The sequence below is a fragment of the Scyliorhinus torazame genome, chromosome 22 (assembly GCF_047496885.1).
Source record: "Scyliorhinus torazame isolate Kashiwa2021f chromosome 22, sScyTor2.1, whole genome shotgun sequence".
Taxonomy (NCBI): Eukaryota; Metazoa; Chordata; class Chondrichthyes; order Carcharhiniformes; family Scyliorhinidae; genus Scyliorhinus; species Scyliorhinus torazame.
Window position 1 is genome coordinate 107,409,409 of NC_092728.1, and position 19,671 is coordinate 107,429,079.

General features: G+C 48.7%; 1 protein-coding gene across 2 annotated transcripts; it reads left to right on the forward strand.

Annotated features, from left to right (window-relative positions):
- Positions 1–4,120: 4,120 nt before the first annotated feature.
- Positions 4,121–18,300, forward strand: ntmt1 (N-terminal Xaa-Pro-Lys N-methyltransferase 1). 2 transcript variants are annotated; one of them, XM_072488871.1, is made up of 5 exons: positions 4,121–4,291; positions 5,646–5,715; positions 9,312–9,524; positions 12,422–12,674; positions 17,208–18,300. In XM_072488871.1, exons 2-5 carry the CDS (start codon positions 5,689–5,691, stop codon positions 17,462–17,464), a joined length of 750 nt encoding a protein of 249 aa, XP_072344972.1. In that variant the 5' UTR covers positions 4,121–4,291; positions 5,646–5,688; the 3' UTR covers positions 17,465–18,300. The 2 variants fall into 2 exon arrangements, with proteins under 2 accessions (XP_072344972.1, XP_072344974.1); XM_072488873.1 differs by having other exon boundaries at positions 4,122–4,291; positions 5,646–5,703.
- The last annotated feature ends 1,371 nt before the right edge of the window (positions 18,301–19,671 follow it).

The window sequence follows — 19,671 nt, forward strand, 5'->3', positions numbered from 1 at the left end:
CACATCCCCTTCCCCCCCCCCCACATCCCCTTCCCCCCCCCCCACATCCCCTTCCCCCCCCCCCACATCCCCTTCCCCCCCCCCCACATCCCCTTCCCCCCCCCCCCACATCCCCTTCCCCCCCCCACATCCCCTTCCCCCCCCCACATCCCCTTCCCCCCCCCACATCCCCTTTTCCCCCCCACATCTCCTTTCTCCCCCCCCACATCTCCTTTCCCCCCCCCCACATCTCCTTCCCCCCCCCCACATCTCCTTCCCCCCCCCCACATCTCCTTCCCCCCCCCACATCTCCTTCCCCCCCCCCCACATCTCCTTCCCCCCCCCACATCTCCTTCCCCCCCCCCACATCTCCTTCCCCCCCCCCACATCTCCTTCCCCCCCCACATCTCCTTCCCCCCCCCACATCTCCTTCCCCCCCCCACATCTCCTTCCCCCCCCCCACATCTCCTTCCCCCCCCCCACATCTCCTTCCCCCCCCCCCACATCCCCTTCTCCCCCCCCCTCACATCCCTCCTCCCACCCCCCCCCACCCCCACATCCCACATATCCACCCCGCATTCCCCTCCCTCACCCCAATCCCCCCTACCCCCGCCCCCTTCCTCCAGATTTGGCTCTCTGAAGGTGGAGAAGCCCAGACCCTGAAGCTATTCCATTCAGCCTCTTCTCTCTGACACTGAGAAGGACGTGAGGCTGACGGGGAGAGCAGCTTTTCCCCGATATAGCTGCGGAATTTCCACCACTGCCGCCCAGAGGCAGGCCCCGTCACCACCTGTCCCAGTCCCACAGCTGTTGAGACAGTCAGACTGTTCCGAGAGGGGACTGTCTCCCAGTGTATTTGGAAATTCATAATCTGATCAAGGAAAGTCAGTGTGGTTTCATGAAAGGGAATTTCACTCAAGGTCATTGAGGAGGTACCAGCCAGAGTAGATAGAGGAGAGCGAGTGCTGCGACTGGGAGAGGGTGGATTATTATTTAAATGGGTAGCACGACGCCGAGGTCCCAGGTTCAATCCCGGCTCTGGGTCGCTGTCCGTGTGGAGTTTGCACATTCTCCCCGTGTTTGCGTGGGTTTCGCCCTCACAACCCAAAGATGTGCAGGGTAGGTGGATTGGCCACGCTAAATTGCCCCTTAATTGGAAAAAATGATTGGGTACTCTAAATTTATATATTTTTAAAATTATTTAAATGGAGCGAGACTGCAGAAAGGGGCTTGGCGGTTCTTGTTTATGAAACCCAGAAAGGTGCAGAGGTAATAGGGAGGGCAAATGGAATACTGGCTTCTATTTCAAGGGGGCTGGGGGTGTTGCTGCAACTGTACAAGGTACTAATGAAGCCACCTTTAGAGTACAGTTTTGGTCTTTTTATTTAAGGAACAATATATAATAATTGGAGGCAGCACAGAGGAGGTTTACTGGAATGATCCCAGGTATGGAGACATTGCCATATGAGGAAAAGTTAAACCGACGTCAGAGGTAGGTTCTTTAGTCAGAGAGTAGTAAGGGTGTGGAATGCCCTGCCTGCAACAGTACTGGACTCGCCAACACTAAGGGCATTCAAATAGTCATTGGATAGACATATGGACGATAAGGGAATAGTGTAGATGGGCTTTAGAGTGGTTTCACAGGTCGGCGCAACATCGAGGGCCGAAGGGCCTATACTGCGCTGTAATGTTCTATGTTCTATAGGTTGAGTCTCTACTCCTTGGAGTTCAGAAGAATGAGGGGTGATATGATAGAAAGATATGAGACTTATGGTGACAGTGATGTGTTGAGTGGATGCATATCAGGTGGCTCTCTTCCAGACCAGAATCAAATAGGCACTTTTAGCTGAATTTTGCCCGAAAATCCGAAGGCGACTTAACTTCACCGGTGAGATGGAAAGATCAGAACCAAAATGCCAACAAACGGGAGCTTGAGGGGTCGAACGGGTGGCGAAAAGGGCCACGAGCAGCAGGCGGGCGAGCCGGCGGACCCACGAGGAGAGGAGAACCCAGCCACCCAAGAGAGAAGGAGACCGACAACGTGGGCAAGACAGATGAGGGTGAATACCTGGGAAGGGCACAAAATCTGAGTATATCAAGACATTGGGGCAGTCTTGGCAAAACGCAGGGCCGAGTTTAATCAAGCAAAATTGGCCCTGTATGGGTGCGATTCGGAATGCTGTTCCCAGCCAGGCTCTGGGTCAAGTTCCAGAACAAGGAGCACTACTTTAACATCCTGGCGGAGGCACACTAATCCATACAAACCCAACGGCCTAGACGAGGGGCAGGCGAGGCAGCGATGAAGGCGGATCAGAGAAGGATAGAGAAAGAGACTTTTTGGACATTCGATATGTTTGCGAGGGACTGTGCTGCCTCACTCCGATCAAAAAGACCAGGTCACAGGGAAGGGAAACCCCAGAGCACAGGGATGCGACCTCCAGGTAAGTATGGTTAATCCTGCAACAACCGGGGGGACAGAAACCTCCCAGCAGGATTATCACTGGAACGCAAGGAGACTTAACGGCCCAGTGAAAGGATCCAGAGGCTTTGCACACTTGAGAAGTTCGAAAGCCAACATAGTCTTCCTGCAAGAGACACAACTGAGGGAGAAGGACAGACTGTGGGTAAGGAAGGGTTGGGTGGGACAGACGTACCATTCATGCTACGGGATGAGGGCTAGGGGAGTAGCCATACTGATCAGCAAGAGGACGGTGTTTATGACGACCAGGATGGTTACGGACCCAGGGGGGCGGTTACGGACCCAGGGGGACGGTACGTCATGGTCAGCAGTGCCCTGCACGGGGCACCGGTAATTCTGCTAAATGTGTACGCCCCCAACTGGGATGACACATTTCTTTTTTTTTTAAACGTGGCAGAAATCCCCGGCATTGACACGCACTGACTGATCATGGGGGGAGGGGGGCGACTTCAACTGTGTACAGGACCCACTGACTGACCGATTGAGCCCCAGATCGGGGAAAAGGATGTACATGGCCAGTGGACCCATGGTGGTTCCTACACCCCGATGAAAAGGCATTCTCGTTCTTTTCACCGGTGCACAAAGTATACACATGGATTGACGACTTTGTAGTGGGTAAATCAGTGCTTCCAGAAATAGTAAATGCGGAATACTCTGATAGTCATCACCGAGCATGCTCCATGTCACATGGATGTGAGGTTGGAGACAGCCCTTGGCCCAATGCCCCACGTGGAGGTAAGATGGGGACCTTTTGGCCGACAAGGTCTTCTGCCAGAAAACATCACAGGCCGTAGGCACGAACACCACTAACGGAAGAACGGGGAAGTCTTGCCCTCCACGTTCTGGGAGGCGGTGATTAGGGGAGAGATTGTACCTACAAGGCAAGTAGTGACCGGGAAGAGAGGGTGGCCAGGCAACAACTGATCGACTGCATCCTGGAGGCCATGACCGTAGTGCTTCTGGTGGAGAGGAAAAAAGCAACAAATGGCCTTTACCCGGCTATCCACCAGGAAGGTAGTGCACAACTCCGCCGGACACTGGGGACTTTCGATGAACACTGAGAAAAGGCTAGCTGCCTACTGGTTCACCAGCTGAGAAAACAGGCAGCCATGAGGGAGATAGCACAGGTGAGAAAGACAGGTAGCCGAACCAGAAGAGGCCAACCGAGCATTTGAGACCTTTTACCAAGGATTGTGCACCTCCGAGCCCCCCGACGGCGATGCTGGGATGAAACGGTTCCTCGATGGACTGGACATGCCAGTTGTGGGGGCTGATAAGCGGTGGGAGCTGGAAGCACCAATAGGACTGGGGGAGATCTTGGCGAGCATCAGCTCAATGCAGGCGGGGAAGGCACCGGGTCCTGATTGGTTCTGGCGGACTTCTATAAGAAATTTGCATCGGCCCCGCACCTGCGGGATATGTTCGCAGACTCACTAGCGAGGGCCACCCTGCCTCCAAGGCTAACACAGGTCATTATATCATTGAAGGATGAGGGGGGATCTTATTGAAACTTACAGGATACTGCGAGGCCTGGATAGAGTGGACGTGGAGAGGATGTTTCCACTTGTAGGAAAAACTAGAACCAGAGGACACTGTCTCAGACTAAAGGGACGATCCTTTAAAACAGTTGAGGAGGAATTTCTCCAGCCAGAGGGTGGTGAATCTGTGTAACTCTTTGCCACAGCTGCAGACTGGCTGGCAGACCTATCGGAATTTCTCCACCTGGAGAAGAACAAGTTCACCATTCGCGGGTCGGACGAGGGCTTCCACGAAGTGTGGGGGCTGTTCATCAGCCTGTTCGAAGCCAACAGTGGCGGGGACTGAGGAAAACAGGTAAGAAGACACAATGGAGCGGTGCAGAGGGGGAAGGGGAGAGGAGGTGAGGGGGGGACCCAAGGGAGTCACGGGGAAAAGGGAGGAGGGGAGGGGGCAGAGAGCCCCCCGATCCCGCACTGACAACTAAAACCGCAGAAGAGAGGAGCGGAGCACAGTGTGTGACACCCAGGGCGGAAGTTGGTACCAGGGAAGAACCAGATTATCGACGGGGAGGGCAATCGTAAAGAATGTCTGTAAAAATTTGTAAATGAGAAATATCACTATGTAAATACCGGGTGTACTGTATGTTGTTACTCTGTAAATACCAGGTGCACTGTATGTTGTTACTCTGTAAAAACTGAAAAATGCCAATAACATTATTTTTTTAAATGTTGGAAACATAGAAGATTCTCAGGGGTCAGCCAGGGTAAATGTTGGGAGGATGTTTCCACGCCTGGGAGAGTGTAGGACCAGAGGGCGCTGCAGAAAAGGGGGGCTCATTTAAGACGGATTTGAGGAAGAATTTCGTCGAGCAGTGAATCTTTGGAATTCTTTACCGCAGGAAGCTGTGGAGGCCGAGTCCTTCAACGTTTTCCAGGTTGAGATCAATGGGTTTTTCATCAGTTTGGGATTAAGGATTACGGAGAGAAGGCAGGAAAGTGGACTTAGTGAGTGTTAGATCAACCATGATCTTATTAAACGGGGGAGCAGGCTCGAAGGGCTGAATGGCCTCCTCCTGATCCTATTCCTTATGGTCAGTCACTGGCAGATTCTGTCTGTCCCATCACCACATTGATCACAGTCCAAAAAATCCTTGGGCACGTTTCATTCTGTTGTTCCAGCTGAGTCTCCCTCAGCCTCTGACTAATCTCCAGTAGCCCCTAGTGGAATCACTCCATGACGGTCTGTGTGATAGACATGAAATGAAATGAAATGAAATGAAAATCGCTTATTGTCACAAGTAGGCTTCAAATGAACTTACTGTGAAAAGCCCCTAGTCGCCACATTCCGGCGCCTGTTCGGGGAGGCTGGTACGGGAATTGAATCGTGCTGCTGGCCTGCCTTGGTCTGCTTTAAAAGCCAGCGATTTAGCCCTGTGTGCTGCTGAACCAGCCTAAAAGTGTACAGATTTATTTAATAAATTTCCTTTCTCCGACTCATCCTCTTATTTGAAGCCTATGGAATCCGACTATTAAATGGACATTTCGTTGTGCGGCCTCTTTGCTGAACTGCTCTGAGCCTTTAATATTCCTCATTCAGCAATTCTTCAGTTCCCCTTTCAAATACTTGATTCTGTTTCAACAACAATTTGTGACGGAGCAACCGACCGGTTGACCCTTGACAGAAATTTTCTGCATATGTTTTCTTCCAGTTGCTGACGGCCCTGACCTCTGGAGGCTGGCTGCCTGTTTGAAATGGCTTTGGAAGAGGTGAGCAGAAAGGTAAAGCTTGGCGGCTGTGAAGAGGGCCCTGAGAAAACAGAGCCCAGTGAATTCTTCACTTCCTCAACTCAGTCTCCCTCCACTGTCAGTGCAGCAGAGACTGTCGCATCAGCGTGCGGCTCCTGAGGCCCACCGGACTTAACACTGAGTTGACCACCGCAGCCCAAACCATCGTCTTAACCACCACAGCGCAAACCATCGTCTTAACCACCACAGCGCAAACCATCGTCTTAACCACCACAGCCCAAACCATCGTCTTAACCACCACAGCCCAAACCATCGTCTTAACCACCACAGCCCAAACCATCGTCTTAACCACCACAGCGCAAACCATCGTCTTAACCACCACAGCGCAAACCATCGTCTTAACCACCACAGCCCAAACCATCGTCTTAACCACCACAGCGCAAACCATCGTCTTAACCACCACAGCGCAAACCATCGTCTTAACCACCACAGCCCAAACCATCGTCTTAACCACCACAGCGCAAACCATCGTCTTAACCACCACAGCCCAAACCATCGTCTTAACCACCACAGCGCAAACCATCGTCTTAACTACCGCAGCCCAAACCATCGTCTTAACCACCACTGCCCAAACCATCGTCTTACAAGACGGAGGCTGGCACAACGCATCTAAAGTTGTCTTTAAATGTGATCATTTAAAATGTTTTTTCTCATTAGTCTCTCTGACCTGTGAAAGCAATTCTCTTTACCTTCTTGTAAACTAATCTGTCAGCTCACCCCTTAAACATCTGTACCTGTGTGAAAAGGTCCAGGCTCTCTCTGCTGAAGGAGTACTACCAGTTTCCTTTAAAAAAAATTTAGGCTACACAATTCTTTTTTTTTTTCCAATCAGTGTGGCCAATGCACCTACCCTGCACATCTTTGGGTTGTGGAGGTGAGACCCACGCGGACACGGGGAGAATGTGCCAACTCCATACTGCCAGTGACCCAGGGCCAGGATCGAACCTGGGTCCTCGGTGCCATGAGGCAGCAGTGCCAGTTTCCTGTTAACTATTAGGTTACCTGGCACAGGTACATATCTATAACCTGATTGAAGGTCAGGAATATCCAAACTAGGCAGCACTGTGGCGCAGTGAGTAGCACTGCAGCCTCACGGCGCCAAGGTCCCAGGTTCGATCCCAGCTCTGTGCCACTGTCCGTGTGGAGTTTGCACATTCTCCCCGTGTTTGCATAGGTTTCGCCCCCACAACCCAAAGATGTGCAGGCTAAGTTGATTGGCCGGGCAGCACGGCAGCATTGTGGATAGCACAATTGCTTCACAGCTCCAGGGTCCCAGGTTCGATTCGGTTTGGGTCACTGTCTGTGCGGAGTCTGCACATCCTCCACGTGTGTGCGTGGGTTTACTCCGGGTGCTCCGGTTTCCTCCCACAGTCCAAAGATGTGCAGGTTAGGTGGATTGGCCATGATAAATTGCCCTTAGTGTCCAAAATTGCCCTTAATGTTGGGTGGGGTTACTGGGTTATGGGGATAGGGTGTGGTGTTGACCTTGGGTAGGGTGCTCTTTCCAAGAGCCGGTGCAGACTCGATGGGCCGAATGGCCTCGTTCTGCACTGTAAATTCTATGATGATCTATGAAAATTGCCCCTTAATTGGAAAAATGAATTGGTTACTCTAAATATATTTTATAAAAAAGGAATATCCAAACTACACCCTACACAAAGCACGGTCAGTTTGCTCTTGTTGTCTAGGTAGTTAATCCTGTTTGGATTTCTGTGCACCAGGAAACCACCTCCCTCTGAATCAGACGATTGTGGGTTCCAAGTCCCGTTTTAGAAGCCTGAGTTACATAGCCTAGGTTGGCATGGAGCTGTACTGAGAGGGTGCTGCACAGTTGCTGTCTGCTGGATGAGGTTAAACTGAGTCGGCTCATTCAGGTGGCTGTAAAATACCCCATTCCACTGTTTGAAGAAGAGCAGAGGATTTATCATTCGGCCAACACCTGGAACCGATTACCTGGTCATTCTCACCCTGCTGTGTACAAATTGGCTCCTGTCTTTCCTACACTACCACAGGGATTACAATTGCAAAATAAATTATCAGCTGTAAAACACTTTGGAATATCCAGAGGATTTGAAACACTGTACAAGTGCGAGCTTGTTCTGGGTGCAGTTGCCTTGTTGGCCAATTTCTTAACATTTTAAGTTCTGTGCAAGTTAATAAAGTCTAGATTCCAGATTTCTGGGTGATGCTCAAAGCTCCAGAGCACATTCCCATGCAGTACTTAGACCCCATGCCCTGTGATGGACTGAGGTGGAGAGGAATGACAGAGCAGTCGAGGGGGTACTAATTCACTGCTCAGTCAGTTGCTCAATCTGAGCAATTCTCCTCTTCCTGAGATACTTGCGACAGAGGTGGTAAACTGACCTGTGCTTTACAGGGGCAGAATGATTCTTCTATTCAGCAAAAATAAAAATAGTCCTTTAAAAATTGGCAATTAACAGTCTTGTCAGCTTTCTAGACAGCTTAAGCTGATACTCCAAGCAACTGCGTAACAATGTGACTCCAACATGATCGGAATAGCAACCAGCTAGTCATGCCAGTTGAGTGAAAATCTTTGTCAGCTCACATTGACACTGGTTCATCAGCCTCAATCCGGTGTATTTGGTAACTGGCCTCCTTTCACATCACGCCATTAGATTTACAAAAAAATAAATTTAGAGTACTCAATTCTCCAATTAAGTCGGCAATTTAGCGTGGCCAATCCACCTACTCTGTACACCTTTGGGTCGTGGGGGTGAGACTCACGCAGACACGGGGAGAATGCAAACTCCACACGGGCAGTGACCTGGGGCCAGGATCGAACCAGAGTCCTCGGCGCCATGATGCAGCAGTGCTAGCCCCTGTGCCACCCCAACACACCATTAACATCTATCCGTGTAATGGATAAGGACTGGTGGGGACAGGTCTGTCATTGTATAACACGGGTACAGTACTGGTGGGGACGGGTCTGTCACTGTATAACACTGGGGTACAGTACTGGTGGGGCGGGTCTGTCTCTGTATAACACTGGGGTACAGTACTGGTGGGGATGGGTCTGTTACTGTATAACACTGGGGTACAGTACTGGTGGGGACGGGTCTGTCACTGTATAACACTGGGGTACAGTCCTGATGGTATTATTTAGATATGTTCTCCGACAACTACTAACTGTCCTGTCCCCTACAGTGTGACTCTTGTTACATTTAGTCGAGATGTTTTTCATTGGGAACCTGTGGAATGAGCAGTTTCCCAGATTGAGATTCTTCTCAACTTAATTTTCCAGTGTGCGATTGGAATAATTCATTCCTGAACCTTAATCCGTGCATAACTTATTCCTAGCCAAACTGAATGTCCACTTTCCCCCTTGCAGTCTGCAACCTTTTAAAATTCAACTTGATGTCATTGCTGATAGTGGGAAGAAGCTCATCTGCAACATTCACACCTGGTGGAGCGTATGACCTGTATCTGGACTGTAAACTCTGCTGTACTGTGACTATTGACTGAGGTTTCTCTGTGGGATGATCTTCTGTCCAGTAAATCTCTGTTGTTACAATGTGTACACGAGGGATTTATTTCTCGTTTCTCTCTAGTCAACCCCTAATTCTAGCTCCATCCCTCCGATCGGGCTGGGTCTCTGTACCATGACTGCGGAGCTGATTGCCGACGAAGAAGGGTTCTACTCTAAAGCCAAGAAATACTGGAAGAATATCCCACCCACAGTGGACGGCATGTTGGGTGGGTATGGGCACATCTCCAACATCGACATCAACTCCTCCACGAGGTTTCTGCAGAGGTTTGTTGGGGTGAGTCTCTTTTATTATTTTTATTCTTGCCAGTTGTTCTGAACATTTGTTCAAACCTGCGCCAAAAATTGTTTCAGCTTTCATGACCCCAAACTAACCTCCACAGCAGAATGACCGGCTGACAAATGGGTGTTTCACTTGCCCCTCGGTAGAAGAATGGCGATGCTCGTGGAGTGGTGGTGGGGATAGGCTAACAAATATTGGGTTATAACTGCTTTGGGGACCATTGGTTAGGTTACACTTCAAACGTTTACTACGATTCACCTTCATAAACACAAATGTAAATTTTCCTTGAGCCAGTGCAATTAGCCAATCTAAGCATGTAGAATTATAGCAGAGAAGAGGCCCTTTTACCTTGCTTACTCTGCACAAGTAATTCACCTAGTGCAACTCCCCTGCCTTACAAAGTCTGTAAATTCTTCCTCTTCAGGTAATGATCCAAATTCTCTCTTACAATGGAAGTCTAATGAGTTACGGTCCTGTTAGAGACACTAATGTTTGAAGAAGAATCCAAACACCCTGCAATTAACCAACAGAACTACAGTACAAGATTTCCGGTTTTTAAACATAAACAAACTTTACATCAAAAAGAATTGAACAAAATAGGCACTGATAACACAGCTCATAGATCATAGAATTTATAGTGCAGAAGGATGCCATCGGCCATCGAGTCTGCACCGGCCCTTGGAAAGAGCACCCTACTTCACCCCACACTTCTACTCTATCGCTGGGACCCAGTAATCCCACCTAACCTTTTTGGACACTAAGGGCAATTTATCATGGCCAATCCACCTAACCTGCACATTTTTGGACTGGGAGGAAACCGGAGCACCCGGAGGAAGCCCACGCAGACACACGGAGAACGTGCAGACTCCGCACAGACAGTGACCCATCCGGGAATCGAACCTGGGACCCTGGAGCTGTGCTGCCCATGATGAGCTATAAACTCAGTTCTACTTTTTACTTTCCTGCAAGAGTTCTTACATCTTATGAAATCTTGACGGTCTATTCACTTTTCCTGGGACTAATCCAGAGGTATGCCAGCACCCTCTGGAATTCTCTTTAATTATCTTCAGTGTTCCAGCTATCCTCCAAGGTAGGATGCTACGGGATCCTTCTATGAACCTTTTGCCTAAGGGACCTTCAATTAAGAAAACAATACTTTGTGACTGTGAACTGTTCAGCTACGTGCCCTTTTTTGGATATAGAGAGACTACTTTTTCCCAGTCTGCTCCCACAGCTTTCTGACAATTCTTTCCAAGCTAACTATTCAAGCTGGTGTTATGGACGAGGCGTTTTCAGAACCTCAAAATGTGTCATGGAGTTCAGCCAACCTCTCCCTTTAATGGATTGTTGCTTTTGAAGCACGCGGCTTGTTCTCCAGGTGTGATATTACAATTATGGACACGTGGGTTTTTAAACACAAAACAATGTTTATTCCATGAATTCAATTTAACCTCTTAAATAAACATTGGATCTCTTAACACCCCTTACTTCAAAGATAACCCCGAAAATATTACAACACTAAATAATCCTTCAGTTATCCCTTTCAACATCCATGAGACTTAACACCTTTAAACAGAAACACATCAGGTTAAAGGCTTTACTATTATGAGTTTAAATCACCCAAATGATCCAGAGATAGTCTTTCATGGCAGAGATCACAGCAGATCCAGCTCACTGCAAAACACAGACACACACCCAAGCTCTTTTTCAAACTGAAACTTCAAAATGGCTGAACTGAGCTCAGCTCCACCCACTCTCTGACATCACTGTTTTCTTAAAGGTACATTGCTTAAACATCCATTTCTTAAAGGTACTCTTACATGATACTGGTGACTATTATCTGCCACAAGGCTCTGTGAGGACCACTCTAGTTTTCTTCCACTAGTTGCAAACTAAGCAAATCCTCCCGCTGCTTTTCCCTCACAAAACCCAAACTACCTGCTTCCTCAGCAAACACAGATAAATTAAAATAAAATATCCTTTTACTCAAGGATCTGCCCTAAATCACTAACGCTATGGAAATGTGGCACACCACCACCTGGAGGTTCCTGTCCAAGTCACTCACCACCCCGATTTGGAAATATATCTCCACCCCTTCACTGTCACTGGGCCAAAATCCTGGAGATTCCTTCCTAACAGCATTGTGGATGTACATATACCTCAGGGGACTGCAGCAGTTCAAGAAGGGCAACTAGGGATGGGCAATAAATGGTGGCCTAGTCAGAGACCCACATCCCATAAATGAATTTAAAAAAAGCTTTGGGTCAATTCAAACAGAAATGCAAACAAATAATTTTGCCTTCAACACAGTTCTTTGATTCTGCAACCCAACGGAATGATTTATTTTCCTCGTGGACGTAATGGCCCCCTCTCCAGACTCCATGGCTCCTTGAGAGTTTAGTGATAGATCGTTCATTGTTCAACTTCTTGTTTCTACTATGGTATTAACTCTGACCTTATAAGAAAAACACAGGCTCCCATTTAAGTGAAGTATAAACCCAGGCTTGCTTGAGTTGCATTTACATCAGAATTGTTTCTACCAAATTCTCAACCAGATTTTTCTACAGTTAAAAACTTTATTTCCTGAAGCTAACAGTTATATTCTCAAACATAATGAGTTATGAACAAGATATTCAGAACAAATAGAATTGTTTCTTTCCTCTCCCCCATCAGTAAAAATTATTTCTTGATGTATTTAAGCATGATAACCAGGTGTAGTTTAATTCATCCTTCAGTAAGGAGGATCATCGCTCTGTTCCAGGGCACCCTGTTATTGGGAAGTGACTTAACTTTGGTGCTTCCTCAGTAGCTGACAGAGACCTAATCTTAGCGTAATGCTGGAGAGTGACTGTGCTGTCCCGTACCACTTTTATGTCATCTTTTCTCAACAGGAAGGCTCCGGGAAAGCAGGAGTGGGCTGTGCACTGGACTGCGGCGCTGGGATTGGCAGGATCACCAAGAGACTGCTGCTGCCGCTGTTTAAAGTTGTCGACATGGTGGATGTGACGGAGAGCTTCTTAGCCAAGGCTAAGGCCCATCTGGGGGAGGACGGCAATCGTGTGGGCAACTACTACTGCTGCGGTCTGCAGGACTTCATCCCACAGCCCCAGCGATATGATGTTATCTGGATCCAGTGGGTGATAGGTAAGACACCGAGTGAAATTAAGATTAGTCAATCTCCTGTATTGAGACCCAAGTGCAGGTTTAAGATGGAGCAGGGTTAGAGGGTGGGGAATCGGAGACCAGGGTATGAACATGAAGACCAAATTATATTCTTGCCGTACGGCATCCACATTTATAATCGCAATTGCCCATGTAAACTTGTTCCTCTGTGTTACACCCTCCCACCTGTACCCCCATTGCAACTCCTGAACTCGTGCAAATGTGTATTAACAGCGTGACATGTTTACATGGGAAATGTCCATTAGAAATGCAGGTGCAGAATTTAGAATGCGTGTGTCCACAGTTGTAGTCAAATAACTTGATGGCAAGTTACATGCAGGTGTAAGATTACATAATTTCAAAAAATCCAATTGTGCATGGGGGGGCGGGTCTCGGGACCAAAGTGCAGTCTTCAGGTGAGACAGGGTGCTGATAACAGGTGCCCATTTTCCAAACTATAGCAACCCTACAGTGCAGAAGGAGGCCATTCGGCCCATCAAGTCTGCACTGACCAGTGAGCAGCGCAGTGGTTAGCACACGGCTCTGAGGTCCCAGTTTCGATCCTGGCTCTGGGTCACTATCCGTGTGGAATTTGCACATTCTCCCCGTGTCTGCATGGGTTTCACCCCCACAACCCAAAAGATGTGCAGGGTAGGTGGATTAGCTGCGCTAAATTGCCCATTAATTGGAAGAAAAATAATTGGGAACTCCAAATCCACCCAGCCTGCCATCTTTAGACTGTGGGAGGAAACCCACGGAGGGAAAGTGCAAACTCCACACAGAATCACCCAAGGCCAGTCAGCGGTTTACGGAGCTATCCGGCGGTTTACGGAGCTATTCGGCGGTTTACGGAGCTATTCGGCGGTTTACGGAGCTATTCGGCGGTTTACGGAGCTATTCGGCGGTTTACGGAGCTATTCGGCGGTTTACGGAGCTATTGACGGTTTACGGAGCTATTCGGCGGTTTACGGAGCTATCGGCGGTTTACGGAGCTATTCGGCGGTTTACGGAGCTATTCGGCGGTTTACGGAGCTATTCGGCGGTTTACGGAGCTATTCGGCGGTTTACGGAGCTATTCGGCGGTTTACGGAGCTATTCGGCGGTTTACGGAGCTATTCGGCGGTTTACGGAGCTATCCGGCGGTTTACGGAGCTATCCGGCGGTTTACGGAGCTATCCGGCGGTTTACGGAGCTATCGGCGGTTTACGGAGCTATTCAGGAAGAGGCTCAGGCACGACTGGAAGGGATCAAAGCAAAGTGGGAGGAAGAGTTGGGAGAGGTTATAGAGGAGGGGTTCTGGTGTGAGGTGCTCCGGAGAGTAAATGCCTCCACCTCGTGTGCGAGGTTGGGCTGATACAGCTGAAGGTGATATACAGAGCAAACCTCACGAGGGCGAGGATGGGCCGATTCTTTGAAGGAGTGGAAGATGTGTGTAAGCGTTGCGGGGAGGGGGCCTGCTAATCACGTTCATATGTTTTGGTCCTGTCCAAAGCTAGAGGATTACTGGAAGGAGGTTTTTAGGGTAAAATTTAAAGTGGTGCACGTGAAACTGGATCAGGGTCCCCGGGAGGCCATATTCGGGGTGTCTGACCAGCCGGGTTTGGAAACGGGTGCGGAGGCAGATGTTGTAGCCTTCGCCTCGTTGATCGCCCGAAGGTGGATCCTGATGGGATGGAGAGCAGCCTCTCCGCCCTGGCATGGCGGGGGGACCTGTTGGAATTCTTGACTCTTGAGAAGGTTAAGTTTGAACTGAGGGGAAGGATGGAGGGGTTCTACAATTCATGGGCATTATTCATTATGCACTTTCAAGAACTGGATAACATCGAACATTAGTTGGGGGGGATGGGTGGGAGGGTTGGTGGGGAGGGGGGCGGTGTGTATTCAGGGTGACGATGGGTGATCCCTGATTCCTTTTTGTCATTTGTTTATGTTAACATGCGGGCTAATGAGTGGGGTTTGGTGGGAGGATGGGATCGTTGTTATTGATATGGGGATTGACATATTTGTTGCTGATTGTTTATTGTTGGTGGGTGTAAATTTGGGAGAAAATGTGAAAAAGGAGAATAAAAAAATATTTTTTTAAAAAGAATCACCCAAGGCCAGAATTGAACCCGGGTCCCTGGCACTTGCAGCAGTGCTAACCACTGTGCCGCCCATTTTAAAATCCTTCTTTCTGTCTTTATTTTCATGTAATATATTGAAATAGTAGTTTGAGGGGGAGTGAAGCAGTTTGGTTGCAGCCGGTGAGCCTCTCTGCCGGGCAGGTAATGGAGCTGACAGCTATAACATGCATGGCAGTGTGACAAGTTTACCCAGGCAGATTCCCTTATAACCGGGTGTAGGAATTTCGAAGAAGGAGGCACAACTGTAAGATTTATCATGTGTCCATCGCAATTCTGCCTCTTTCCCCAACCTCCTGGAACTCTGGGTCTTGCTGAGGGGTATATAGCTCAGGCACTGATATCTCAAGCCACTCTGTTTATAGTGTGAGGCTAGCACTGTACAAACCCCACTGCCTAAGACATCTACATTTAAAACGGGCCATAGTTCACATCCACTCCACATTTAAAACCATAAGCTATTTGCTTCAGTGACAATTTCAAAATTGTCAGTCATTATGTCTTAGTGCACCGTGTACTTCATATAGAGACAGCTGTGTTTACTCACCAGTTCATCCCTCCTTAAGGAGCACTTGAAGGAAGACCACTCAAGAAAATAGCAGCACTTTAAGATCCAATTACATTAGCTTTAGCACTTTCACTCCCCCGTAACTGATGTGGGGTTATAGTTTGCAGTAGTAATAATGATATATAGTATATATTAATGTTCAGTCACAGCGCTACCCTGTTAAACTGGTCATTGTGTACAGTGCCTGCTATTGATGAGCTGATTGACTTAGAATGGCTATGCATAAAAGGAGGCCATTCTACCCATTGAGTCCATGCCAGCTCTCTGCAGAGCGATTAGCTAGTCCACTCTCTGCCCTTTCCAGTGCTTTCCAGCAATTTTATTTCCATTCAGATGCTTATTTAGTTCGCTGTAACTAGACAATTGACCAGCCTTTCAGACAGTGAGTTCCCGATTCTCACCAATTGTTGTTAAAAACAGTTTTTCCACATTGTCGTAATGCGATAGGCCCGACCTTATTGTGAGTTAGTATTCACTCAGACAGTCATAGAATTACATAGACTATACAGCAGAGAGACAGAGCACTCCGCCCAACTGTTCCTGCTCACCTTTGTGCACCATACGTCAGTCTAGCAGCAGATCATTGGTTAGAGGTCAGGAATGGGAACACCAGCTGATTCTCCCCAATCTTCATCGGCCCTGAGGCCATTTCCAACCCCCTTCCCACCATTGTATCTGAGCACAATACAGACTGGGAATCAAAGCACCCTGGGCTATGCACAGAGTGCAGACTGGAAATGCAGCTGCTCTGGGCTGTACACGTTTACCCAATGCGACCGAGACCAGCAACAAACTCTGAAATGAACTGATTTCCAAGCAGGTTTCTGCTTGTCTGTCAGGTGAGAAACTCAGCTAGTCTTTTATGAGCCGCTGTTGTCAGTTCACCAAGTTCTGCTATGCCACCAATTTGTGTTGCTGTGACAGCTCCATCCTACACAGGGCAGTGGTGGCACCTCTGAGATCGATCCCCGCCAGGGGATTTCATACCCTCCGAAATTCACTCCGATCCTGCTGAATCACGCTGTCATGCACCTCACCTCGAACACGACACTGGGGATTGTCCTTTTTTTGAGGCTGACGCCAACCTGTCCAAGCCTGGTGCCTAGATCGGAGCAGTTTCCTGTCGGGATAGTGAAAAGCAGCAGGAACCACAGTTGTCAACTCTCCAGTCCTGTAATCTGAAGAACAGCTATACATCCAGACTATTACTGCCCACTCCCTCACCACAATGCTGAACTCCGTGTGGGACATGATTATTTTGAGTGTCTCCATGCACAATCAGCAGAGTGAGGCACAATTTTTAACTTGGATTGCTCACTTAGAAGAGGGCTTTTTGTAAATCTGTGCAGTCGATAGGTAATTAGCAAGATGTATAAACAGAGGGAGAGAATGTAAATGCAAGAGGTTATAGTGAATAGAAGCATGCTATCTGCCCCTGGACACCACAGAGATGATTTACTTGAATGGTTCCACGGATCAGGGACTTTGGTTATGTGGAGAGACTGGAGAAGCTGGGATTGCCCTCCTTAGAGTAGAGATGGTTAAGGGGGAGATTTACTGGAAGATATGATGGGTTTTGATCGAGTAAATAAGGAGCAAGTGTTTAGAATGGGGGTGGGGGGGGAAATTGCCACGCTGTAGGAAAGAATAAGTGGGAGCGGAACTAATTTGATGACTCTTTCAAAGAGCCAGCATGTGTGATGGGTCGAACGGCCGCCTCCTATATTGTAATTGTTACAATTCAGTGAATTATGTACCACAGTATTGACAGTCTCCTGTAGTTTCCATTAGGGCAGTCACCAAGCCTCTCTCTTGGAATTGTTTCAGGGCACCTGACTGACGCACACCTCACCCAGTTCTTAAAGAGGTGCCAAAAAGGTCTTCGGCCAAATGGGATCATCTGTGTGAAGGACAACGTGAGCCATGATGGGGTGATTGAGGATGAGGTGGACAGCAGTGTCTGCCGGGACCTGGCCTCCCTGCGGAGCATCATGCAGCTGGCAGGACTCCACGTGTTGGCAGAGGAGAAGCAGGACAACTTCCCCGCTGAGATTTACCAGGTGTACAGTCTGGCCCTGAGGTGAAGCAAACTGGCCCTGTGTTTGAGGTGGGCCAGAGGGGAGAGTGAGACAGGTAAAGAGAAGAAAAAGGCGCACCAGGGCACTGGGTGTAATCTAAAGGAAACGTAAAGCACACCCGAAGACCGCAGAACTGAATCAGACTTTCCAGCTCAATGGCCGGGAACCTTCTTTCCCCCAAGTGGATGAATCTGATGATCCAGGGAAAGCATTGAATAACAGGAAGCTGAGAGACAGTGTCAGCAAATTGGTGCCCTTGTCTGGAGTCTTGACTGGCTACACCTAATCATCCACTGCATTTCTTCAGAGCAGAGTTTCCAGGGAAGCAGTGGGAAACCGGTGCCATCTTGTAAACCAAGGCCCGATGTGGCCAATGTTATTCCCTCAAACAGTATCACCAAAAAACATTATCCGTTCATTCACCGCCTGAGCCCCTTTGAGACATCGTGCTTGCAAACGTGGCTTCCCAATTGCCTTTTGGGTCATTACTTACGAGCAGTTTTTCCTTGCTAACATTGGGCAGGTACGAATCTCCAAATGCAAGTATTTCCATCACGTTTACCTTTTTTTAAACCGAGAATCATCCAAGAAATTCTCTCTTCTGGAGCCTCCCAATCTCTGCCTCCTCTCTCTCTCTCCCTGCCTCCCTCTTCATTTCTCTCTCTCTCGGTCTCCCGCTCTGCAGTAACTGCTGCCATGGGATTGTGTGGCTTTGAAGTTGTTTGGGAATGCATTCAGATCTCACAACATGTTGAGGCCCAAGAAATTTGGTTCAATTTTTAAACAACGCAATTTATCAGATATCATAATTTATTAAATAAATGGATTATTTTTGTGTGAAATGTGTGCATTTTTTCATTTGAAAGGATCTCAGCAGCAGGCACAGGTCGGTGCCGCAGGAATTCTCTCCGACAGGTCTCTCCGTTACTGCATGGGGAAAGTGTGGGTAATGTGCAATGATGCAAATTGCTGGTCTGCGCATCATTCTTCTGCTCATGAATGCACAAACTCCATGTTTGACTTTCCTAAACTGCCTTGCTGGCTCCCTTGGATACCAGATATAAGCTGCTTCGCTCACCTTTAATTCAGACGATCATGGGTTTAAATCCTACTCCTCTCACTTGAACACAAATGAGACTCCCATGGTCATTATTGCAGGAGTGCTGTAAGGTCAGAAGGTCAGTACTGAGGGAGTGCTGCACAGTCAGAGGGTCAGTACTGAGGGAGTGCTGCACAGTCAGAGGGTCAGTACTGAGGGAGTGCTGTAAGGTCAGAAGGTCAGTACTGAGGGAGTGCTGCACAGTCAGAGGGTCAGTACTGAGGGAGTGCCGCACTGTCAGAGGATCAGTACTGAGGGAGTGCCGCACTGTCAGAGGGTCAGTACTGAGGGAGTGCTGCACTGTCAGAGGGTCAGTACTGAGGGAGTGCTGCACTGTCAGAGGGTCAGTACTGAGGGAGTGCTGCACTGTCAGAGGGTCAGTACTGAGGGAGTGCCGCACTGTCAGAGGGTCAGTACTGAGGGAGTGCCGCACTGTCAGAGGGTCAGTACTGAGGGAGTGCCGCACTGTCAGAGGGTCAGTACTGAGGGAGTGCCGCACTGTCAGAGGATCAGTACTGAGGGAGTGCTGCACTATCAAGGGGTGATGTTGAGACGCCACTCGAGGTGCCGTGCTGTAGGTGGGGATTGTCGGAGGGAGGGAGGCCGCCTTGTCAGAGGGGACGCGCTTATAGAGGGGCACACTGTCGGAAGGAGGGACGCCGCGCTGTCGGAGGGGAGAGCTGAGCTGTTGTGTGGGGGGGGGGGGCGCTGTCAGAGGGGTGCTGCAGATGGGTGCCGTGTGGTCGGAAGGACGGTGCTGAGGGAGTGCTGCGCTGTCGGAAGTACTGTTTCAAACGAGATGCTAAACTGATGCAACAACTTGGTAATGTGCACATTCTCCCAGTGTCTGCGTGGGTTTCATCCCCAGAACCCAAAGATGTGCAGGTTAGGTGTATTGACCACGCTAAATTGCCGCTTAAATGGGGGGAAAAAATAATTGGCTACTCTAAATTTTAAAAAGAAAAGAAGAAAAACAGCTCGGTAAAGGTCCCAGGGCCACATTTTTGAATATTTGGTGAATGTTTCTCCCTCAACCAACATCAATAAAACTTTTAGATTCAGTGCCTCAGATTTGCAGATCTAATGGATAATTGGTGTGAAGATTTTCCTGTAC

What these genes read in the sequence shown, in the direction of transcription:
- ntmt1 (XM_072488871.1), top strand. Translation starts at nt 5,689, where the DNA reads ATGGCTTTGGAAGAGGTGAGCAGAAAG. An exon ending in TTCTGCAGAGGTTTGTTGGG is followed by an intron (nt 9,525 to 12,421) that starts GTGAGTCTCTTT and finishes TTTTCTCAACAG; the next exon opens with GAAGGCTCCGGGAAAGCAGG. An exon ending in CTGGATCCAGTGGGTGATAG is followed by an intron (nt 12,675 to 17,207) that starts GTAAGACACCGA and finishes GAATTGTTTCAG; the next exon opens with GGCACCTGACTGACGCACAC.